Below are 23,034 nucleotides of genomic sequence, written 5' to 3'. Positions count from 1 at the left end.
TTTAATAAATAAAATAAATTGCATAATTTATACATTTTTCATACATAAAATATAAGTAATTTATAAAATAAATATACTATTCAAGTATCTTCCATTTTTAAAATCATTGCTATTTCTGGATGAGGAATCTTGAGTCCAAGGAAAGATGCAAACTTTTCCTTTTCTTGACAAGGTTTTGTAATAAAAAAAAAATCCTATTAACTTCGAACTTATTTTCTGCACTGTACCACTAAGTGCAGTGGGCAATAATGGAGCTAGGTTCATATTGTACTCCTATGTACTACAAAGGCCTGTGAATCTGGCCTTCCCCACACCTTCATCCTTATTATATTTTGGGCCCTCTTTCCCCTTCATCTCCTTGCTCCAGCCACACTGGCTATTTTCCATCTGCCTTGCAGCCACATCTCAGGGCTTTTAGTTACATGCTTTGACTTGTGATTTTTTTTAGATCTGATCTAAGTCCTAATGTCTAGAACGTCCAGTGCCATTATTATGTAAAGTCACAGCACTCTTCTTCATAGTTCCTATCAAAGCTACCATTTTTGTTTATTAAATATTTAGATATTTGTTTTTCAATAAGATTGTAAGCTCCATGAGGGCAGGGACTCTGTAGCTGTGTTTATCATTGTATGTCTAGTATTTGGTATCTAGTATCTAATAAATTCACTTAATAAATAGTGATGGCTTGACTAACTAACCACACATACCATTCATCAGTTTTGGAGCTATGCTTACTGTTATCGGTTTGATTGACAAGATAAAAGTGAATTCATCAAGGTTGACACTTTCAAAATGAGAAAGAGAATCCCCCAACAAAAAGAACTTACTGCAGTTGACTTCATCAGTACGATCACCACAGTCATCCACCAGGTCACATAGCCGAAGCTTTTCTATGCAAGCCCTGGTGTGGCGACACCAGAAATGATCCAGCCCTTCACAGCTCTCAGCAGGAAGGGGTAGAGAACAATTTTCAAATCGGATGTCATCAATAGCTGAAATCCCATCATAAATGCCCAGACTAACTTTATCTAGTGACAAATGGAAGGGCTGAGAAAGGCGCCCTAGCTGAATGGTTGCCTCTGACCACCGTTCGCCCTGATTGTATAATACTCTCCAAAGCACGGTTGAGTCATGAGATTCTTCCATATGTAGCTGCAGCTCAGCTGCTCCCACTGACAGGCCATAGTTATAGAACCTAAAAAAGAGTAAATGTAAGAAATGGAAGTGATTTATAGAATAGACTACATATTTAACCTTTAGACTTTTCCACTTGGTCAACAGTCAATTTTAATGAGTTATCCTAAGACATTTTACTTTCATGCAATAACTGTGGCTGTCCATTTGCAAGAGCTTATCTGCTGAGGCACACACTCTGTGGTTCTCACAACCCTGGGAACTTGTCTCAAGGAGCTCAGTACTGAACAAGAGGATGTACTCTTAATTAAATTATAATCCATGGTTGGAGGGAAAGAGCCCCTTTCATCTTAAGAAAGAAAACAACATATACTGAGAACACACTCCTAGGTAAAATGAAAATCATATGAATTTAATGCAACAGCCATTTTTAGAGTAAAACCAGCAATAAACCACAGAAATGAATAAGTGCAGAGGTATGCCTGCAAACACTTGACCACTAGGGTAACTGACCATTTTGTTTAATATTTACCAGAAGGAAAGTATGCATCCGGGTCCTGTCTGGCTAAAAGTTGGGCTCTGAAGCTTAGCAACTTGCCACAAGCTACTGCCTTTCTTCAGAATGAACATAAAATGCCCTGTTGAGATACAAAAACAAAGCCTTCATTAACCTATTGGATTCTAAAATGAGACATCTGTCTCTTAACCCTACACTAAGCAAGATCATTGTCCAACTGAAATTAAAATTATACAATAAAAATCAATCAGTGACTCTTGGTCAAATTTGCTCTGATAAATGTTGAACCACTATCTACATCTCATGTTAAATGATAACCAAAGACAATTGGTAATCTCAGCTAGTTCAGTCAAAAGTATATCTATATGCCATCTGTACCACCCATAAGGGAATCAGTCCATGCAGACAGCATAACTGTAACTGACAATATTCAACTATCCAAATGTTCGCTGTAGTTGTCACAGAACTGTACCAGCTTCCCTTTCTCTTCTGAGATCTAACTAAATAGTAAATAGCAGTGGTTAGAGAGTCCCTGTTTGCTTCTTACCTTGAGATGTGTTGAGACTATGATCCCGAGGAGGAGCCTGCTGCTCAAAATCAGCAGAAAGTTCACTCCGAGAGCTCCACATCCAGTCAAAATGGTCACCACTAATTGCTTCAAACCAACCACAGCTGTTTGCTTCAAAATCACACTTGGAAACTGAAGAACAAAAATGTGGCTCTTATGTTGGCTCTCCAAACTGCTCCCACACCTTGAAAAGGCAGAGCTCAAATGGAAATCACCTTATTATGCTTCTCTACAACATGAAGGGCAATGAGGGACACATTTCAGAAAATAAAAAAGATACTTTTGCATTTGCAAAAATGGAGCTACCCTTTCCATACTGGAGACTGAGAAGACAGAATTCTCAATTTAAGAAATACAAATTTTTTCCAAATGTTCTGAGAAACAGCATCATTCAGCCCGATTGCTTATAGAATTGTCAAGGTATGCCTAATTCATTCCGATACTCACGTTAGTTTCCCTGCTACTATTACATCAGCTGGGAGGCATCATTGTTCCTGCAGGGTATTTTATGTTAAATCATGAAAAGCTGCTACTTCTAAACAATTTAATATGTGAAGAATCCCAGATACACTACATTTAATACAATGTGTACCCCAGATTTTTATAGAGCTTAATATTTCACAAAGTGTTATATGCATTGCCTAATTGGTGCAGAAAAGAATAATTTGAACTATTTTTCAGATAAATATGCAGAGAAATCAGTTAAATTCCACAGAGATATTCTAGAAAAGGAAGAGGAAAAAAGGAAGAAGAGAAAGAAAAAGAAAGGGAAATTATAATGTTAGTAATGTAATAGTACAGCTAATAGTTATTGAACACTTTATATCATAGACTCTGTGTGGAATATATATCTATCTAACTTTCACAAACAGCCATATAGGAAGGTATTATTGTTGTTATTCTACAGAAGAAGAGAGGTTGAGAGAAGTTATTAATGTAACCAAGGTCAAATATTTAGGAAGTTATAGAATGGGACTGTAATCCAAATATTAGGCTAATATTCTTTCTGCAACTGTTGACAATAAGTGTTAACTGTCATTAGATTTTTAAAAAAGTAAAGCAAAAAGGTATAATCTGAATTTGCTTGGCATGAACATTCAGCCGTTACTACATAGACCAATGTAAAATGAACTTCATTTTCATTGACGATGATTACACTGAAATTCTTAGCCATTGGCTATTTTTATCAAGGAATATACTAATAAACTGCATAGACATAAACTTGTAAAATAAATTAGGAGGTAAACAATGAGTTTAGGGAAAAAAGTATAAATGAACTCACTAAATGAGATTACAAAATGTAAAATTATAAGGGCATTTTAATGTAATAATAAAATTATAGGGAATTTAACCTAATTGTAACAGCATTTTAACCTAATGATAAAATTATCATTTTGAATCCTGAAAATGCCTCTTCTACATGGAGAAGAATGTGAGGGAATAATATTACAAACATTAAGTTTTTTATGCTTTCTATGAAATGTCTAATTTCAAAACCTAATTTGCTTTCTATCAAATTTCCTGACCCAAATTTGGCCAACAAAGTAGTTCTGAATCTTATCAGAATCACAGGGAATGTATAAATACATCTATACATCTAACAATAAATACTTTTAAAGCGTCACATCTACCTTAATATGCAAGAGATAGCTATACTTCAGTATATAAAGACAATTAGAAACAAGTGAAATGAAAAAAGTTTTACTGTATTTAGAGTAAAGATTTATCAGTCAGGCACAGTGGCTCATATCTGTAATCCCAACACTTTGGGTGGCCGAGGCAGAGTGATCACGAGGTCAAGAGATCGAGACCATCCTGGCCAACATGGTGAAACCCCGTCTCTACTAAAAATACAAAAATTAGCTGGGCATGGTGGCACGCATCTGTAGTCCCAGCTACTCGAGAGGCTTAAGCAGGAGAATCGTTTGAATCGGGAGGCGGAGGTTGCAGTGAGCTGAGATCCTCCACCGCACTCCAGCCTGGGTGACAGAGCGAGGCTCCGTCTCAAAAAAAAAGATTTCTCAAGTAAAGTTTAGAAATCTGTGGCAAAGCAAAATTATATACTGCTCAAAAATTAAAGATAATAATAGTAAATAACACAAGTTAGAAATAAAATGCAAAGGATATTTGTCTTCGTATTATTAAAAGCCATCTCTGTAAGTAAATAATATGCAAACAACACATAAATATACATAGAGTCCAGAGTTTTCAAAGTGTGTGGATGTCATTTCAATACCTGGGAAGCAAATGCTTTCCATTCTTATTTCAGACAATCCAGGGAACTGGATATAGCAGTTATTATTATGTAAATATAGGGATAAAGCAGGTTATTGCTAATGTATAATATCTATCTCACATAGCGACCTGGAAAGGGAACCTTATTATCTGCTATCCAGGGAGATATTGCTATAGAAATAAGTGAATATTCGAATGGTAGTAAAATTTAAGAAATCATTGCAGTGACTTTGTAGTTCTCTTACATAAGACTCTTCAAAGACAGTGATTTTTCAACAGATAATTATGCTGTTAAAATTCAAATATGCTTTTCTAGTATTCTTTATTCCTACTTAGATTTAAAAACTCCCCTTGATTGATCATAAATGTAATAGTCAATTAAATTAGTCTCCTAGTTAGTCATTAATTGAATATGTGCTTCACTAGGACAGTTTTGAAAAATTATACATATAATTCATACATAGAATTATATATAAATTGTATATAATATATAAATATATATGTGTATATGTAAGCACACACGTCTACAATTATAAAATTTCTAAGTTAGAAAAGGAGAAATACAATAGCCTGGGTATGTTTTTAAAATTGAGATCCCAGGATTTTTCACTGTTTCTGAAGCATTATTGACTTTCTCAGTTATCATCATCAGAATCCTCATTTTTGCAATAATAACTGCAATTAGCATTTACTCAAGGTTTAGTGTATAGCCAGCTTTGTGCTAGGGGCTGCTACAGGCCTAACAGGATGCCCATTGACACAAAATTTCTATTTAATAAAAATTATGCCTGTCTGTACTATGGCTATAGGTTGCAAAGCTAATGATTCTACAGCAGCTTTTAGTTACTGTGAGAAAAATTAACTGAATGGCCTCTATTAATTATGTAAATATCATTACAGCAGTTGCCCCTGGAGAAATGGCGTTAGGGGATACTTGCTGGGCTGGCTCACAGTCCATCCCTGTCATTTTTTGAGCTCTTCATTGAGATAAAAGAAGATGAATTTATGTAGAAGCCAAAAAAAAAAAAAAAAAACCTCAAGCAGGGAGGGAAACAAAAAGCCCAGAATCAGATTCTTTCTTATTTCAGATTCACTGTCTTAGAACTTCTCTGATGGTTTAGGGTGATTCTACTGAGGTTTGTTGGTAAGGAATAAACACGAAGTGTACAAAAGAGAAGTCTGAAGTCTGAGCTGGTAATTTGGGCCTCACACAAGGATTTAAACATTCATAGGAGGAAATACGTCCTGACTCATCACGTGGCTGAACTTTGAACAGTTGAACTCCTGGTGTTAGCCACAGAGGCAAGATGCTCATGTTGAGTGAAAAAAAAAATAAAACAAAAGCTGAACATGTGAGTGGTAATTGTAAAAAGTTAAAACCTAGAGCTACCATTGTGACTTACAGAAAGATCTGAACCAGAAAGAACATAAATGCAAAGTGAAAAACATTTGTTAATACATATGTCATCTGATTTAATCCTCATGAAATATCAAAGAAAATATTATTGTCCCTATCTTATTTTATTTTTTTTGAGACAAAGTCTCATTTAGTAACCCAGGCTGGAGTGCAGTGACATGATCTCGAGTCACGGCAGCCTCAACCTCCCAGGCTCAGGCAGTTCTCCTGCCTCAGCCTCCTGAGTAGCTGAAAACACAGGTACATGCCACCATGCCTGGTTAACTAAAAAAAAAAAAAAAAATTTGTTGAGATGGGGTCTCCTCATATTGCCCACACTGGTCTGAGGGCTCAAGGGTCCTCCTGCCTTGACCTTCCAAAGTACAGGGATTACAAGTGGTAAGCCACCATGCTTGGCCATGTCCCTATTTTATTTTATTTTATTTTATTTATTATTTTTTTAAATTTGGAGACAGAGTATTGCTCTATACCCCAGGCTGGAGTGCAGTGGCCACAATCTCAGCTCACTGCAACCTCCACCTCCCAGGTTCAAGCAATTCTCATGCCTCAGCCTACGGAGTAGCTGGGATTACAGGTGCCTGCCACTACACCCAGTTAATGTTTGTATTTTTAGTAGAGATGAGTTTTTGCCATGTTGGCCAGGCTGGTCTTCAACTCCTGACCTCAAGTGATCCACCTGCCTGGGCCTCCCTAAGTGCTGAGATTATAGGCGTGAGTCACTGCACCTGGCCCATGCCCCTATTTTAGAAGATATGAGAAATATGAGGTTGAAAGAGGAGTGACATGTAATTTTTCAGTGCTCATTATTATTGTCAGGATTCTAACCCAAACCTAATGGCAAAGCCTATGCTCTTAAAAATTATACAGCTTCTATTAAGTTAAATCATTAATAATGATAACAATTTTTAAACAGCTATTCTATAGCAAGCATTATGCTATGTGTTTTTAATGGATAATGACACAAAATCAAAACATGTATGACCACAGGACACATTCTGGAAATACATGTTACACCATACAATAATAATAGCTGTTAAGTCCACCACATTGACTCTTCTTGCTCCTTTAAAGACTTTTTTTTCCCTCTAGATTTTGTGACCTTGCTGAAAGTTGCATGAAGGAGGACAAAAGTTAATTGAGTATTCTAGTATGTCGGCTTAGGTTCATAGACGTTGTCCTTTATTTGATTAAACATTTGCTATAAACTCCAAATACATGAATACTGTATTATCTATTTTGGAACAGGTTCTGTAACATTGTAATTCTTTTGAGTTTCAGGCTTTTCCATGCATTCTAATGGTTATGTGTTTGAAGTTATCATAAGGTTGAAGCAATTAAACTCTAGACTTCATCAATAGTTAATAGTTATTAATTATTTAAAACAAAATATACAATAGTAAGACAATGTTTGCAAAAGTACCATAAAATTATTTTAAAGATGTCTATATAAATGAATAGAAATAATTAAATCTTTTAAAAATGCCAATACATAATTAAATCATTATTGTATTTGAAATAAGAATAATTAATTACACTATTCTACCTATGGCTTAAACGGTCTCCTGAGATCCAGACAATGGCAGATAATGCCTCATGGGTCTCTTATGCTTCTACACAGGTTATGAGCAGGGCCATTAACTGCCCCTTTGTTCCAGGTTATCCTTTCAAGGATATTTAAATAGCAGAGCTATGAAAGTCAGATAGTGACTCCCTCTACAACAGAAGACAAGTTATTATCCTGTAGAATAAAGATAATGTCTCTTTCTAAAGAAAAGGTCAGACAAGTTTATTTGCAGCCCATTATAAAAGATCTGAGTTCAATAAGTTTAGGCCTCTTTAGTGGTGATGCAAGCCTGCTTCATGTGTACATCTATCTACCTCGGCACCTCTCTATTGGCCCCTTACTTAGGGGACATGGGGAGCAAGGAGAACCAATGGAAATATGTTGCTCACAACATTTGCTATACCATTAGTAAAAAGTCATCTGCCTGTGACACAGGAATCTCACCTCTTCTGTCAGCATCCATGAAACAATGGCAGGCTAACTTGTTTCCTTATCAGTCAGGTAAAATTGTAGACCCTTCACAATACTTGACACTATATTCAATATCTATGTATACTACCACTTTGCCGTGAGCCGAGATCGCATCACTGCACTCCAGTCTGGGTGACAGTGAGACTCCGTCTCACAACAAGAAAAAAAGGAAAGCTTAGACTCTAGTGTGGGAAATTCATAAGCAAGTAGGCAACCATCAGAGAGTAAAAACCACTATGTGCTCATTCATTCATTATTCATTCATTTGACAAAAACTTAGCAAATATATGCTATATGTCTGCACAAGTATAAAGTCTAAGAGTATAGCAGGGAAAAGAAAGAAACCTCTGTACTCATGGATTTTTACATATGAAAGCCAGGGGGTTGTGGACATTAGTGGAGATAACAATAAAAACACAAGATAAGTAAGTAATGGTAAAAGGGCTAATAAAAAAATAAAATAAGGAAGAATATTGAAAATGTTAGAGCAAAGGGCTGTAATTTTGTCAATGATCAAGGAAGACTTTATAGAAAATTTGGCAACTAGGTAAATGGCTGAAGGGGGTAGGTGAGGAAGCAAGTTGTGCAGCTATGCAAGTAAAAGACACTCACCACCAAGGGAACCACAGGGACAAAGCCTTGAGGCCAACGCATGCTTCTCATGTATTTTAGATGTATTCAGAGACGAGGGCATCACAAGGACAATGAGTGACAGTACAATAATAAGATATTAAATTAGACAGGCACTTCAATTTTTTTGGCTATAATTTTGAATGAGATGGGAAACAATTGGGATGTTTTAAGCAGAGATGTGACAACATCTGACTTTACTGAAGAGAGTGAAGGACAAACAAGGAAGGGGAAGAATATTGCAAAAATCCAGACAAGAATTGAGAATTCGAGGTCAAGGTGTGATATGGTTTGGCTCTGTGTTCCCACCCAAATCTCATTTTGAATTGTAATCCCCACGTGTTGAGGGAGGGACCTGGTGGGATGAGATTGGATCATGGGGGCGGTTTCCCCCAATGCTGTTCTCGTTATAAGGAGTGAGTTCTCATGAGATCTGATGGTTTAAAAGTTGTACTCCCTTCATTCTGTCTCTCTCCTGCCACCATGTAAGACATGCCTTGCTTCCCCTCCACCTTCTGCCATGATTGTGAGTTTCCTGAGGCCTCCCCAGCCATGCAGAACTGTGAGTCAATTAAACCTCTTTCCTTTATAAATTACCCAGTCCCAGGCCGTTCTTAGAGCAGTGTGAAAACAGACTAATACAGGGTGGTAGCAATGAAGACAAAAATGAGCCCTTTTGGAGACACTTTGAAAGCAGACATGACAGGATTAATTGGTATCAAAGGTGCAGTATGAGAAAAAGAGAAGTTAATATGATTTCAAAGTCTTTAACCTGAGCATTTGGAATAATGAAGGTAGCATTCATGAAATGGGGAAGACTGTGGGGAGGCAGGTTTGAAGGCGATTAGGGGAAACAGAATCTCAATTTTGGACATGTTGTACTTGCTGTTCCTATTGGGTATTCAAGTGATCCTGTCAGGTCGAGAGCTGTATGTATGAGCCTGAAGTTCACATGAGGAGTTTAGGCGGGAGATATAAATTAGAAAATTATCAAAGCGACAAAAAGAAGGCATAAAAATAGGAGAAAAAAAAAAAAAAAGAGTGGTGCCTCATGGCCATGGGAGCCAAGTCAAGTTTAAGTATTTGAAGGAGGAGGGTGATACCATCTGCGTCAAATGAAGATTGAGAATAGGTCACTGGATCTAGGTCACTGGTAACTTGGATAAGAACAGTTTCTATTGAATGGTGACAGCCAGAGCCTCACTGGACTGAGTTAAAAGGAGATTCAGAAGAGAAAGGTTAAAGAAAGTGAATACAGTGAATTCTTTGAAGTACTATAAAGGAAAGGGGGAAAATGTAAAGGAAATGAGAGAAAAATGGTATATTAGCTGGAAGGAGAAACTAGATCAAGACAAGATATTTTTAAGATGTGAGAGGTAAAAACCTTTTTTTTTTTTTTTTTTTTTTTTTGCTTATAGAAAAGACTGGTAGAAAAACTTTCAGGAGTAATGCTGTTGAACAGGCAAACAGAAAGGGGTTCTACATATAAGAAACACGGACAGTTTACTTCGGGTACAGGAGAAAAGACTGACTTTACAAGTGGGTAGAAGTGGTGCTGGAACTTCTAAAAGTTCTTTTCTGGTTGTTTCTATTTTTTCAGTGAAATAGTATGTAAGATCACAGTTGAGGCTAGGAATAGAGAAGTGGAAGACAGATGTTAAAGAAGACAGATGAAAAATGTGTTATTCATTGAGGAAGGCAGGGGAGGCAATGGATTGGGGAAATTGCATATGCTTACCGGGTAACCTTGAGAATACACTTTAGGTCAGCAATCCCCAATGTAAAGTGAGAACAGATGGCACTGGGTTTTTGTTTGTTTGTTTTTGTTTTTCTATCTCTAGCCACACTCAGCTATGCTTGTTGACTGGATGTAGAGTATAAGGAAAAGGGTGGAGTTAAAGATGAGTACAAAGTGTTTACCTGTAGCAACTGAAGAATGGCGTTGTCATTTCTAACCCTGGGCATACTCTAAGACCATGTTTGGAGGAATATCTCAGAAGCTTGCAGGTGGGTATGAAAAATTTAAGATCCCAATTAAACGTCCAGGGGAAGATGTTTAATAGAGAGTTAAATCTGAGTCTGGAGTTCAAGAAAGAGGTTTAAACTAGAGATACAAATTTGGGAGACATGATCGTATCAATGGCATTTAAAGCTGAAGACTAGATGAGTTTTCTACAGTAGTGAAGATAAAAGATCTAAGGTCTAGACATCAGAGCCAGAAAGAAAAACAAGCAAAGATGAGAAAGAACAATCAAGGAAGTTGAGGAAAACCTAGGGAATTTGCCATCTTGAAAGCCAAGTGAATAAAATGTTTTCAGGAAACGGAAAATGTGGTTAGCTGCAAATATTGCTTTTAGTAATCCCCATTTATTTACAAGGGATATTTTCCAAGACCCCCTAGTAGATGGCTGAAGCTCTGGATTATGCTGAACACAACATACGCTGCTTTTCTATCTGACAATCAAGTTGGCTACCAAGCAGGGTGGTCATAGACAGCCTGAATACACTGGACAAAAGGATGATTCACATCCTGGGCAGGACAGATAAGGACAGCATGAGATTTCATCACACTACTCAGAATGGAGTGCAATTTAAAACTTGTGAATTTATTTCTGGAATTTTCCATTTTATATTTTCAGACTGAGGTTGACTGTGGAAAGCAAAACTGCAGATAAGGGTGGACCACTGTACAAATCAGGATGAGGGCTAAGAATTGACTTTTAGATGTAACAATATAAGGCCCTTGTGGGTCCTGATTACAGGGGGAAAAGCCTGAATAGAGAGAATTTAAGTAAATATTGGAAAAGAGAATAACTTTTGACAACATCTTTCTAAGACTTTATCAAGGAAAACTGAGAAATAAGGTAGAAAGCTGTCATAGAAAATGGGGTCAAGAGAGTTGAACAGCATGTTTATCTAGGCTCATGGGGAAGACACAGTAGACAGGGACAAAGTGGGTGGGATTTGCTGGAGAGACACCGTTGAATAGTAAAGAAAAGATGGGATCTAGTTCACAAGCAGAAAGTATCGAAGTGTCCAGACAGCTCATGTATGGTAATAGAGTGACAGTGTCATTATGGAAATTGTATTTTAGAAACTGGGAATAATAAAGAAACCAAGGCTGCTTGAGTAGCACTAAAGACTGACAGTGAAAAAGAAGAGAACATTTTGTTGTTACTGGATAAATGACTCCCATGAGGAACTCTTGTTACTCCAGAGTCCTTAAAGAGGACTCAATAGGCTATGGAAAATATTACAAAAATACAAGCAATAACTGTATATCAATTCATACCAAATTTGTACAGGCTTACAAAAAACCTATGTTTATTTTCTTTATGTTTATATTTAAAAGCAAATATAACTTAGGCTCATCAGGGTCTCTAAGGAGCACCCACAATTGTGTTTGAAACGTGAAATTGTATTAATGAGCTCATGTTAAAAACGGTACCCATTATTATGCTTATATTTATGAGAAGACTGTTAGTGCTATAGTGACATGAGGTGGGTTGTTATTAGACAAATAATTTTTTTTTAGATAATCACATTAAGAGTATACTATAGTAATATAGATGAACAAAATGTATGATTCATAAAAGACCCTACTATTTTTTCTCTGGGGGTAGGCAGAAATTAGTGATACATTTTTAAAATAATGTAACTTTTTTTCTATCATGCTAAATGTTTATTTATATTGTCTTTGCAATACATATATATGCATATATATGTGTGTGTGTGTATATATATGTATTATTTTTTGCCCCAGACCAAGCTAATGATCTCAAATGTTTTATACTTCTTGGTAAAAGCTCAATTACCTAAAGAGCCAAAATATGAATATTTTAAGTTAAAACTCAGGTTGCTTGGTTAAAATTTATAGGGATCTCTTATTACCCAAGATAACCTGCTCTCCAGGATATAAGGAATTATTTATATTAACCCTACCCATGTTTACAACCCAAATCAAGTGCAATTGTATTAATATTCCCATATATTGTAGCACTATTTAACAATTCAATCTTTCTTTTTTTTTGAGATGGGATCTCACTGTGTTGCCCAGGCTGGAGTGCAGTGGCATGATCATGGTTCACTGCAGCCTCAACCTCCCAAACTTTAGCGATCCTTCCTTCTCAGCCTCTGAGTAGCTGGGACTACAAGCATGTGCCACCACGCCCAGCTAATGTTTGTATTTTTTGTAGAGATGAGGTTTTGTCATGTTGCCCAGACTGGTCTGGAACTCCTGGGCTCAAGTGATCCTCCTGCCTCAGCCTCTCAAAGTGCTGGGATTATAGGTGAGAGCCACCGAGCCTGGCTTGATAGTTCCATCTTATTTCATGACTATGTATGCCTGATGTTGTAAGTTATTTTATCACCCTCTTACAATTCTATTGTTGATCGTTTGTTGAAATAATGTTGGCCTTCTTTCAGAATTCATTGTGAGGCATACAGTATTTCCAGGAACTGAAGAAGTATTAGAAAAATCTGTCTAATAAATTTCAAAACTGAAAAGAGTATAAAGCCATATTTCAAGTATCCCTGTGAACACAAAAGAACAAATACAAAGAAAACCCACAAAGGCACACCCTAGCCAAACTGCTGAAAATCTATGCCAGAGAGAAAAATGTTAAAAGCAGCTGAAAAAAAAAAAAAAAGCATAAATCACCTTCAAAGAATAATTATTAGACCTCTTTAATAGATGCAATGGAAACCAGAAAGAAAAGGAATGTTATCTTTAGAGTGTTGGAAGAAAATAACTGCTGGTGCATTTGTTTTCTATTGACACCCAGGGCATTGGTTTTATTTTATTTTAGTTGGTTATATTTTATTTTAGTTTCTATCAGTTTTCTACTGCTATGTAACAAACGACCGCAACCTAGGGACTTGCCACACTCATTTATTACCTCATAGTTTCTGTAGGTCAGAGGTCTAGGACGGCAGGGCATGGCTGTCTGCTTAGGGTCTCAAAAGGCAGCAATAAAAGTGCAAGTCACAATGGCTCTTATCTGGAGGCTGTGGGGGGAAATCTTCTTCCTGGCTTATTCTCATTTATGCGGATGGCAGAATTCAGTTTTTTGTGGCTGTTAAGACTGAGGTCCTTGTTTTATTGCTGGCTGTCTGCTGAGGATTTCTTTTGTCTCCTTAAGGCTGCCTGTCCTATCTTTTCATGTGGCTCCTTCCATCTTTAAACCAGCAATGGCATACCAAGCCCTCTTCTTATTTGCTTTTTCCCCTACTTTTTCTTTATTGTCATAAAATACACATAACATAAAATTATTATCTAAACCATTTTAAGTGCACAATTTAGGAGTATTAAGTGCATTCATATTGTTGCACAACCATCACCAACATCCATGTCCAAAACTCTTTTCATCTCACAAAACTGACATCTGTACCCATTACACAAGAATACTCCACTTCCTTCTTCCTCAGGCCCAGGAAATTACCATTCTACTGTCTCTAAGATTTAGGCTATTCTCTGTACCTCAGATAAGTCTAACCATATCATTATTTCTTTTTGTGACTGGCTTATCTCACTAAGCAATATGTCCTCAAGTTTGGTTTTTTTGGGTTTTTTTTTTGTTTTGTTTTTACTTATTTATTTTTGAGATGGAGTTTTGCTCTGTTGCCCAGGCTGGAGTGCAGTGGCATGAGCGATCTCGGCTCACTACAACCTCCACTTCCCAGATTCAAACAATTCTCCTGCTTCAGCCTCCTGAGTAGCTGGGATTACAGGTGCACACCACCACACCCAGCTAATTTTTGTATTTTTAGTAGAGATGGGATTTCACCATGTTGGCCAGGTTGGTCTCAAACTCCTGACCTCAGGTGATCCACCCACCCACCTCAGCCTCCCAAAGTGCTGGGATTACAGGCATCAGTAACTGCACCCGGCCATGTCCTCAAGTTTTATTCACTTTATAGCATATGTCAGAATTTCTTTCCTTGTTATGACTGAATAACATTCCACTGTATGCATTCACCACATTTTTCTTATCCCCTCATCTGTCAATGAATGAATGGGTTACTTTCAGCTTTTAGCTATTGTGAATAATATTTCTATGAATATGAGTGTACAAATACCTCTTTGAGATCCTGCTTTCAATTATTTTGAGTATATACCCAAACCTGGAATTGCCAAATCATATGGTAATCATATTTTTAATTTTTTTGAAGAACTACTTTCCTCTTCCACAGTAGCTATGCCATTTTACATCCCCAACAGTGCACACGAGTTCCAATTTCCACACCTTCACTAACACTTGTTAATTTCTGGATTGGTTTTTTGTTTGGTTGTTTTTTGTTTTGGGTTTTTATTTTTTTGGTAGTAATCAAATGGGTGCATGGTGGTATCTCATTGTTTTGATTTGCATTTCCCTAATGTTGGTGATGTTGGATATCTTTTTACATGCTTATTGGTCATGTGTTTATCTTCTTTGGAGAAACGTCCATTAAAATATTTTGTCTACTTTTGAATTGAGCTGTTGGTCTCAATAATAGACCAATATAGAAGTTCTCTCTATATTGTGGATATCAATTCCTTATCAGATATATAACTTGCAAAAGTTTCTCCCCTTCTTGGGGTTGCCTTTTTACTCTGTTGATAGTGTTTCAGGATGCAAAAAATTTTAAAGTTTTCATAAAGTCCAATTTGTCTATTTTTTATTTTGTTGCCTATGCCTTTGGTGTCATCCATTAAATCATTGACAACCTCAGCATCATAAAGTTTTTGTCCTATATTTTCTTTTAAGAGTTTTATAGTTTTAGGTCTTATATTTAGGTTACGGATTGATTTTAAGTTAATTTTTGAATATGAAGTTAGGTAAGTGTCCAACTTCATACTTTCACAAGTTGGTATCTAGTTTTCCCAGGAGCATGTATTGAAAATACTGGTTTTTACCAATTGAATGGTGTTGGTACCTTTGCCAAAAAAAAAAAAAAAATCATTTGATCATATATGTGAGTGTTTATTTCTGGACTCTGTAATCTCTTCCATTGATCTATACATTGGTCTTTTTGGTAGTACCATACTGTTTTGTTTACTGTAGTTTTGTAATAAGTTTTGAAATCAGGGGGTGTGTGTGTCCTCCAACTTTGTTCCTCTTTTTCAGAATAATTTTGTCTATTTGGGGTTGAGATTAAATATGAACTTATTTTCTATTTCAGCTAAAAAAATGTGATTGGTATTTTAATAGGGATTGCATTGAATATGTAGATCACTTTGAGTGGTACTCATATCTTAAGGATATTAAGTCTTCTAATCCATGAACATGGAATGTCTTTTCATTATTTATATTTTTAAAGTTTCTTTCAGAAATTTAAAAAAAATTTTTTATTGTACAAGTCTTTCACCATCTTAATTCCTAAAGACTTTTTCTCTTTTTTTATGTTATTGCAAACAAATTGGCTTTTTAATTTCCTTTTTGGATGGTTCATTGCTAATGTACAGAAATGCAACCAATTTTTGTATTTTAACTTTATATTTTGTTGAATTCATTTTTTAGTTCTAATAGGATTTTTTTGTAGAACTTACAGGGATATTTACATATAAAAATTCTTTCCAATTTATATGACTTTTATTTCATTGTCTTTATTCCTATTATTTTCTTTTTTTGTTATGTTTTAAACTAATTGCTTTTGCTAGTACTATGAATAGAAGTGGCAAACGTGGATATGGATGGACATCCTTGCCTTATTCCTGATCTTAAAAGAAAACCTTTTAGTCTTTCACCAATGAGTATAATGTAGCTGTGGGTTTTTCATATACGGCTTTTATTATGTTGAAGTGGTTTCCTTTTTTTCCTGGTTTGTTGAGTATTTTTATCCTGAATTGAATATTGAATTGTATCAAATGTTTTTTCTGCATCAATTGAGGTGATAACATGTTTTTTTCTTTCCTTCATTCCGTTAATGTGGTGCATTACATAGATAGATATTCCTAGATTGAACCATTCCTGCATTCCAGGAAAAAATCCCACTTGGTAATGTTGTATAATCTTTTTAATATGCTTCTGATATAAATTTGCTAATATTTTGTTGAGGATTTTGCATAAATGATCATAAAGGATATGGGTTCATAGTTTTTGTGTGTTTTTTTGTTTTGTTTTTTGGTTTTTTTTTTTGCAGTCCCTTTGTCTGGCTTGAGTCTTAGGGTAATGCTGGCCTCACTGAATAAGTTAGAAAATATTCCTTCTCTTCAAATTTTTGGAAAAATTTGAGAAGGACTGTTGTTAGTTCTTTTTTACATATGTGGCAAACTTCACCACTGATACTAATGGGACAGTTCCAGGGCTTTACTTTGTTGACAGATCTTTTATTACTCATCAAATCTCTTTGCTAGTTGTAGATCCATTCAGATTTTCTATTTCTTTGTGCTTTAGTCTTGGTAGGTTTTACATTTCTAGAAATCTGTTTATTATACTTAAGTTATCCAATTTTGTGGCATGCACTTGTATATGGTACTCTCTTATAATCTTTTTTATTTATGTAGAATTGATAGTAATGTCCCCACTTTTATTTCTGATTATAATAATTTGAATCTTCTCTCTCTCTTTGTCTCTCCCTCTCTCTGTTTCTCTTTCCCTCTCTCTCTCTTTCTCTCTTGGTCCATTTAGCTAAAGGTTTGTCAATTTTATCCATCTTTTTGAAGAACCAATGCTTGATTTCTTTGATTTGCTTTATTATCTTGATTTATTCACTTCTATCAAAGCTTTTCACTTCCACCTGCCTTCAAAATAGATCCAGAATCTGCCCACTTCTGACCATCTCTACTGCTCTCACCCTACCTAGTTGAAGTCACCATCATTTCCTTATTCAGTACTTGGAATACTCCCCAACTGCTCTTTCTGCTTCCATTTTTGCCACTGGCCATCAGTTGGGAGCTTGCTGGTAATGTCATCTAGACTTTGGTGTTGCTAGTACCTGAACCGACAATAACAGCTAAGCTGTAGTCATCTTCCGTTGAACATAAATATTTGCACAGATCAACAACATCAAACAAGGTCACTCTGTAGACTGAGAAATAAAACCAGACAAAAAGAAGGTCACTCTATTCATTTCTGAACACAGACAAAAAAAAAGATCACAGTGTAAACTCGAAAGTGCTCAAATATTCATTCCCCTTTCCTGACTGACATGAGTATTGTATTTTAACCAATGATAACTTCAGTTCAATTTCTCTCACCTCCTAAATTTTATTTAGATACACAATTAAAGAATTATCCTATTTTTTGAAAAAACATCCAATCAAAAGAAAATTCTTGCTTCCTTGAGCCCTTCTGTAAACCACCCAACACAAGTTCAAATCCTAGAACAAGTTCCTCTTGCTAAGCCACATCCCAGTTTTTCCTGGTAGGCCATTTTCCTTGCTTAGCAACTATCAATAAACCCAATTTTGTTACAGGTTGTCATTGATGATGGGCATCAACAACCCCCTTCTATCCCTTTTCAATGTAGCAAACACAGTGATTGTGGCAAGTCAGATCTTGCAAGTCTTCTGTTCAAAATGCTCCCGGTCTCATTTAAAAGCTAGTGTCCTTACAATGACCCACAAGGCCTCAGCTGAAATGGTCCTCAACCTTGGTTGCACATAATTTAAAAATTATGAATGCCAGGATTCTACCCTAGAGATTGTGATTTAATTAGCCCTGCCTCAAGACTTTTCGTTTCGACTTTCATTTTAGATACAGTGAGTACATGTGCAGATTTGTTCCACGGGAATACTGCACGATGCCAAGGTTTGGAGTACAGATCCCATAACCCAGGTAGTAAGCACAGTACCCAACAGGTAGTTTTTAAACCCACCCACCTGTCCACCCTCAAGTAGTCCATTGTCTATTGTGTCCATATTTATGTTCATGTGCACTCAATGTTTTAGTTGCCACTTACAATTGAGAACATGTGGTATTTGGTTTCCGTTTCTGTGTTCATTTGCTTAGGATTCTGCCCTCCAACTCAATCCATGTTGCTGCAAAAAACTCGAAGTGCCTCTCACACACAGCCAATGTTGGGAACCATTGCTCTAGGTGGGCTGCTCTTCCTCAGCCTTATTATCCTATACTTGTTCTCTTTAATCAACCTCTTCCAGTCACACTGGTCCCCTTGCAATTGTTCAAACTCAGCAGGTGTGTTCCTGTCCCAATCCCTTAGTTCCTTCTTTCTTCTTAGAACACTCTTTCCAGAGATATCTCAAAGCTTGTTTCCTCACCTTCTCAAGTCTTTGTTTCAATGCCACCTTGTAACTGAGATGTACTATGACCACTCTCTTGGAAATTGCAAAGTTCCCTTGCCTTCCCCCATTGCCCTTTCCTTGCCTCATTTTTTCTCTACAGCATACATCCCTTCTAAAAATAGTACATAATTTATTCACTTATTATAAGTGTCAGTCTCTCCCCAGCTAGGAAGCAGGGCCCTAATATTAATCCTCTTTATACCTTATTTTACAGAGCTATAAATTAGCTTGTGCATGCAAATTTACTTCAAACACTGTCAGCTATAAAGTAAGTGCTTAAAAGTAAGCATGTGAGTATTTATACTATATAAATTAAGTAAATTATTCTGTGGTCTTTTAGGTGTCTTTAAACCTATATTCCAAAGAGATAATTCTATCACATCAGAAGCAATGTACATTTCACTCCCTACAGTGGTGTGTTTCTGCAAGGCAGGGAGACATCAACTGCTTGGATGCTTGGAACACTTAGTGTAAGATGAGGAAGGCTCTGTACGCCCCCCTTTTACCTATCACACACATTGCTAACCTGAAAATGGAAACAAAATCAACAAGAGTAGTGGCATGGGAGAAAAGAGAAGAACTGAATAGTTTCAGCATATAAGCAAAAAAAAGAAAAGGAAAGCTGCTAATACTTCTAACACAATTTTAAGAGTGAAGAAGAACAATGATCTTGTCAAAAAAATAATATCCCATCCAAGCTCAAAGTAAAGACACAGAAAAAAAAATCCAGTCTCCATAGTCACCATTAATAATCTAATGTATTGGAATTTAATCTTAAATAATCACAGAAAAAGCCTTTCTTATTAAATGCCTGACTTTTATTCTAAATAGAATTTTCAACTGAGGAAGAAGAATCACTTATTTTCACTACTATCCTGAATTCTCCTAATGTAACAACATGATTATCTGCAACTAAGATTGATCAAAATATCATGGGTTATTTATCAGATTTTACCTGTCTATAGAAATACTTTTCACTTTTCTTTATCAGTGATCAATGACTTCCATAAATGAGGGTGAATGGACGTTTTCTCCACTTCTTGGTTTTATGCCACAGAAATGACAAGCCTTCACCAGAAACAATCTCCCATTAGGGTCTTTCACAATGACGTCTGTCTAGAGGGATTTGTCTGACTAGAAAATAGTTGTCAAGATTTTAAACTTGAGGACAATGAAAAGAGAATGGAAATCCAGTCTACTAAGGAAAAATAACCAGATAGCCTTTTTCCCTACAGGGACTTATTTACCAATATGCATTTAATAAAAAAGGAAGATACTCAATAATTAGCATATTTATGCATATTTTGAGACTTTTTTTCCTTGTATTCAGGGCTATGGAAAAAGAACATAAGATAGAACATAGAAAACAGCAGCTAATTTTCCCAGGTCTTATTAAATTAAAAGTAATTTGTAATTATACAGAGAGACACATCATAGAAAGCCTTTAATATTATAATTAAGATTAAATATCTCCACTCTAGCCAAAAAGGCCTACTCAGAAACATTTTTCAGAAAATACACTGAAAAAATAGTACTAATTCAAAGACTAAGACACACACACACACACATACACAAACACTTTTCAAAAAAATATAGAGCAGAGAGTTGCTATAGGAAATTCAAGCCTTCTCTCTGAATTTATGTAATAAAAGAAAACATAAGACTCAGTGCAGAGTAATGCAATTATTCTTGATCAGTAGCATTATTTATTTCAGTCTTGAAGAAACTAAGTATTTGCTCACAAAAATAGGAACTTATAAATAGTATTTCAATAACCTATACTAAAGAAACAATTTAGAGTAACAATTTTGATATAAGAAAAATAAAGATAAGTTTTCAAAAATGATAAGGTGGCATTATGATTGGCCTCTACATCAAATAACCTGTCCAGGAGAAATGGACTTTTCAGAACACTGGAATTATGGGAAGACACCTAGGTACTGGCTCTGCTCTCTGGAGCTCACTCCCAATCTGCCTCCTTTTAGGGTTTGTCCTGATGCCAAGTTTGGCTTGCAAGCTAAGATGTGCACATCATGTTAAACACTCCCTTAAATGAAAACATACAGAGTATTTGTCTAGTTCCTCATAAATGGCAACATGAGTCCAGGTCTAAAATCCACTCTTGGCATTGAACTTTTCTGATACGTTGTAATTCCACCCTGCCCAGACAAAAATTGTATCCAACAGTGATTCACCCTGCAGCCTGTCCCTTAGAGTTTCTGAAGGTTCAGAGAAGTTTTGTTGAAATATGTTGTATGTGTCATGCTATGTAGGTATTTCAGTCCTTCAGTTATTATGATTAAAATATCAGAGACAATTTAACATCATAGTCAGTGTGTGGTATTTTAACTGGCAGAGAGAAAGAGACTCCTTGAAAACCTGGCCACCTGGGTTACAATTTAAGTAATTGTGCTTTTATATCATAATATAAATAAATATGGAAACATTCAATTAAATTATCCAAGGCTATCAAAATTCTGCAAAACTTCCTAACCTCTATGTATCCCAAACAGTTCTTGAACAAATCCATTTTCTCTCATTTACCAAAACTGGTTACAATTTATACTTGCTATTTTTGTCTATAAAATCTGAAGATATTTCAAGGCACTGAAGATCTAAATTTTTAGCAAACTTAATAACCCGTTTAAGGTAGGCCATAATCAGTCTCATGTAAAAGAGAAAGTAAATTGTGTTAAACATGGTTGTGAAAGTGAGAAAACTTCAAGTAAATAGTATTAAAATATTAAATGTTTGAAATTCAAGAATAGCAATGGTCCTTTTAGGGGGATTTAAGTTCATAAACAGAAATCCTGAGAGTGGCATTGCCTCTTCCTCCTCATAAGAAACCCCTGTTTTTTCAAGCAATTAAGGTCTTTATAAGAAAAGTGATATGTTCGTTTTTTCAACGCTAGAATCGCAGCCTAAATTTTGCATGCTTCCTTCAAACCTTTTTGCTGCAAAGAAGACAAGAAAAAAAAAAAAAAAGACTCCTATTTCTCCGTATTCTTCACTGTGTCTTTACCTCACCTCCACTCATTGCCAGAATCTTTAATGAAAGCATTCACAAAAATGGGATGAAGAATTAGCATTTCTATGAATAAACAGATTCACAGTATAAAATTAGCTTTTTCAAAAAAAGCAGGCAAAAAAAAAAAAAAAAAGAACTTAAAATAAGACTTTAGAGAACTGGAGCTCATTTGCTAATTTTCTAATTCAATTCCATATTAGGGTGGGTCCATTATCCAAATAGTGATCTTTTATTTTCCTTTTATGTCTGAAAAAGTATCTTTTAAGTCCCTGAAAAGCACTATAAGAATTAAAAGCTATTTAATACATTTCAGATTTATAAAATGTAATGTAACTAAAGAAATAATTACTAAGGACAAAGGATTAAGTATTATTTTTTAAAGACATTCATTCATTAAACTTCTAGACATTGGAAGGCTGAGGCGGGCAGATCACGAGGTCAGGAGATCGAGACCATCCTGGCTAACACGGTGAAACCCCGTCTCTACTGAAAATACAAAAAAATTAGCCGGCCGTTGTGGCGGGCACCTGCAGTCCCAGCTACTCAGGAGGCTGAGGCAGGAGAATGGTGTGAACCTGGGAGGCGTGAGCCCAGACTGTGCCACTGCACTCCAGCCTGGGCAACAGAGCGAGACTCCATCTCAAAAAAAAAAAGAAATATAGGTTTTGGAGGCAGACTGTGTTTAAAATGGAATTCTAACTGATAAGAAAACTAAATGATAAGAAAGTTTGTAAAATGCGGAAAATAGTACCTATTTCTTATATTTGATGATTAAAAGACTATATAGGTAAGGTTCTTAAACCATGTACATTTGGTAACAGTCTTAATGTATATCAGAGACAGGCCTAGAACTTTTAATCCCTGGCAGAACTTGCAATAGACACTCTTCTTAAACAGCAAGAAAACTAGAAAACATCTTAAGAAATTCCTGCTGAGGACTTACATACCTTCTATTGAATATATTCTCCAACTTCCTAGACTTAAAATAGCTACTTGTTTACATCTCTAATCCAGTAATCATTACAAAACTATTAAACCGATACATTTCTTCCCTCATAGACTAAGCTTCTTTTCTTAATTTTTAAAACAAATTTTATTGTGTATATCAAACATACATGGCATAAGGTTATGAGATACATATAGAGGTTATTACAGCGAGGCAAATTAAATATCCATTATCTCACATAATTACCCCTTTTTTTCTTTTATTTTGTGGCAAGAGTAGCTAAAACTCACTCATTTATC

General features: G+C 35.8%; 1 protein-coding gene across 5 annotated transcripts in view; it reads right to left on the bottom strand.

Annotated features, from left to right (window-relative positions):
• Positions 1-23,034, bottom strand: part of MALRD1 (MAM and LDL receptor class A domain containing 1) — a 732,448-nt gene that overhangs the window by 575,449 nt on the left and 133,965 nt on the right. For all 5 annotated transcript variants that reach the window (XM_028826041.2, XM_077945484.1, XM_077945481.1 and 2 more), the window contains exons 15-17: positions 2,199-2,351; positions 1,667-1,772; positions 828-1,195 (exon numbers count right to left, since the gene is read on the bottom strand). In XM_028826041.2, the coding sequence (XP_028681874.2) occupies positions 828-1,195; positions 1,667-1,772; positions 2,199-2,351 (627 nt within the window). The remainder of the gene's footprint in view (positions 1-827; positions 1,196-1,666; positions 1,773-2,198; positions 2,352-23,034) is intronic.

Source organism: Macaca mulatta, chromosome 9 (genome assembly GCF_049350105.2).
Source record: "Macaca mulatta isolate MMU2019108-1 chromosome 9, T2T-MMU8v2.0, whole genome shotgun sequence".
In the NCBI taxonomy this organism is placed as follows: Eukaryota; Metazoa; Chordata; class Mammalia; order Primates; family Cercopithecidae; genus Macaca; species Macaca mulatta.
This window is presented reverse-complemented; position numbering and strand designations above follow the sequence as displayed.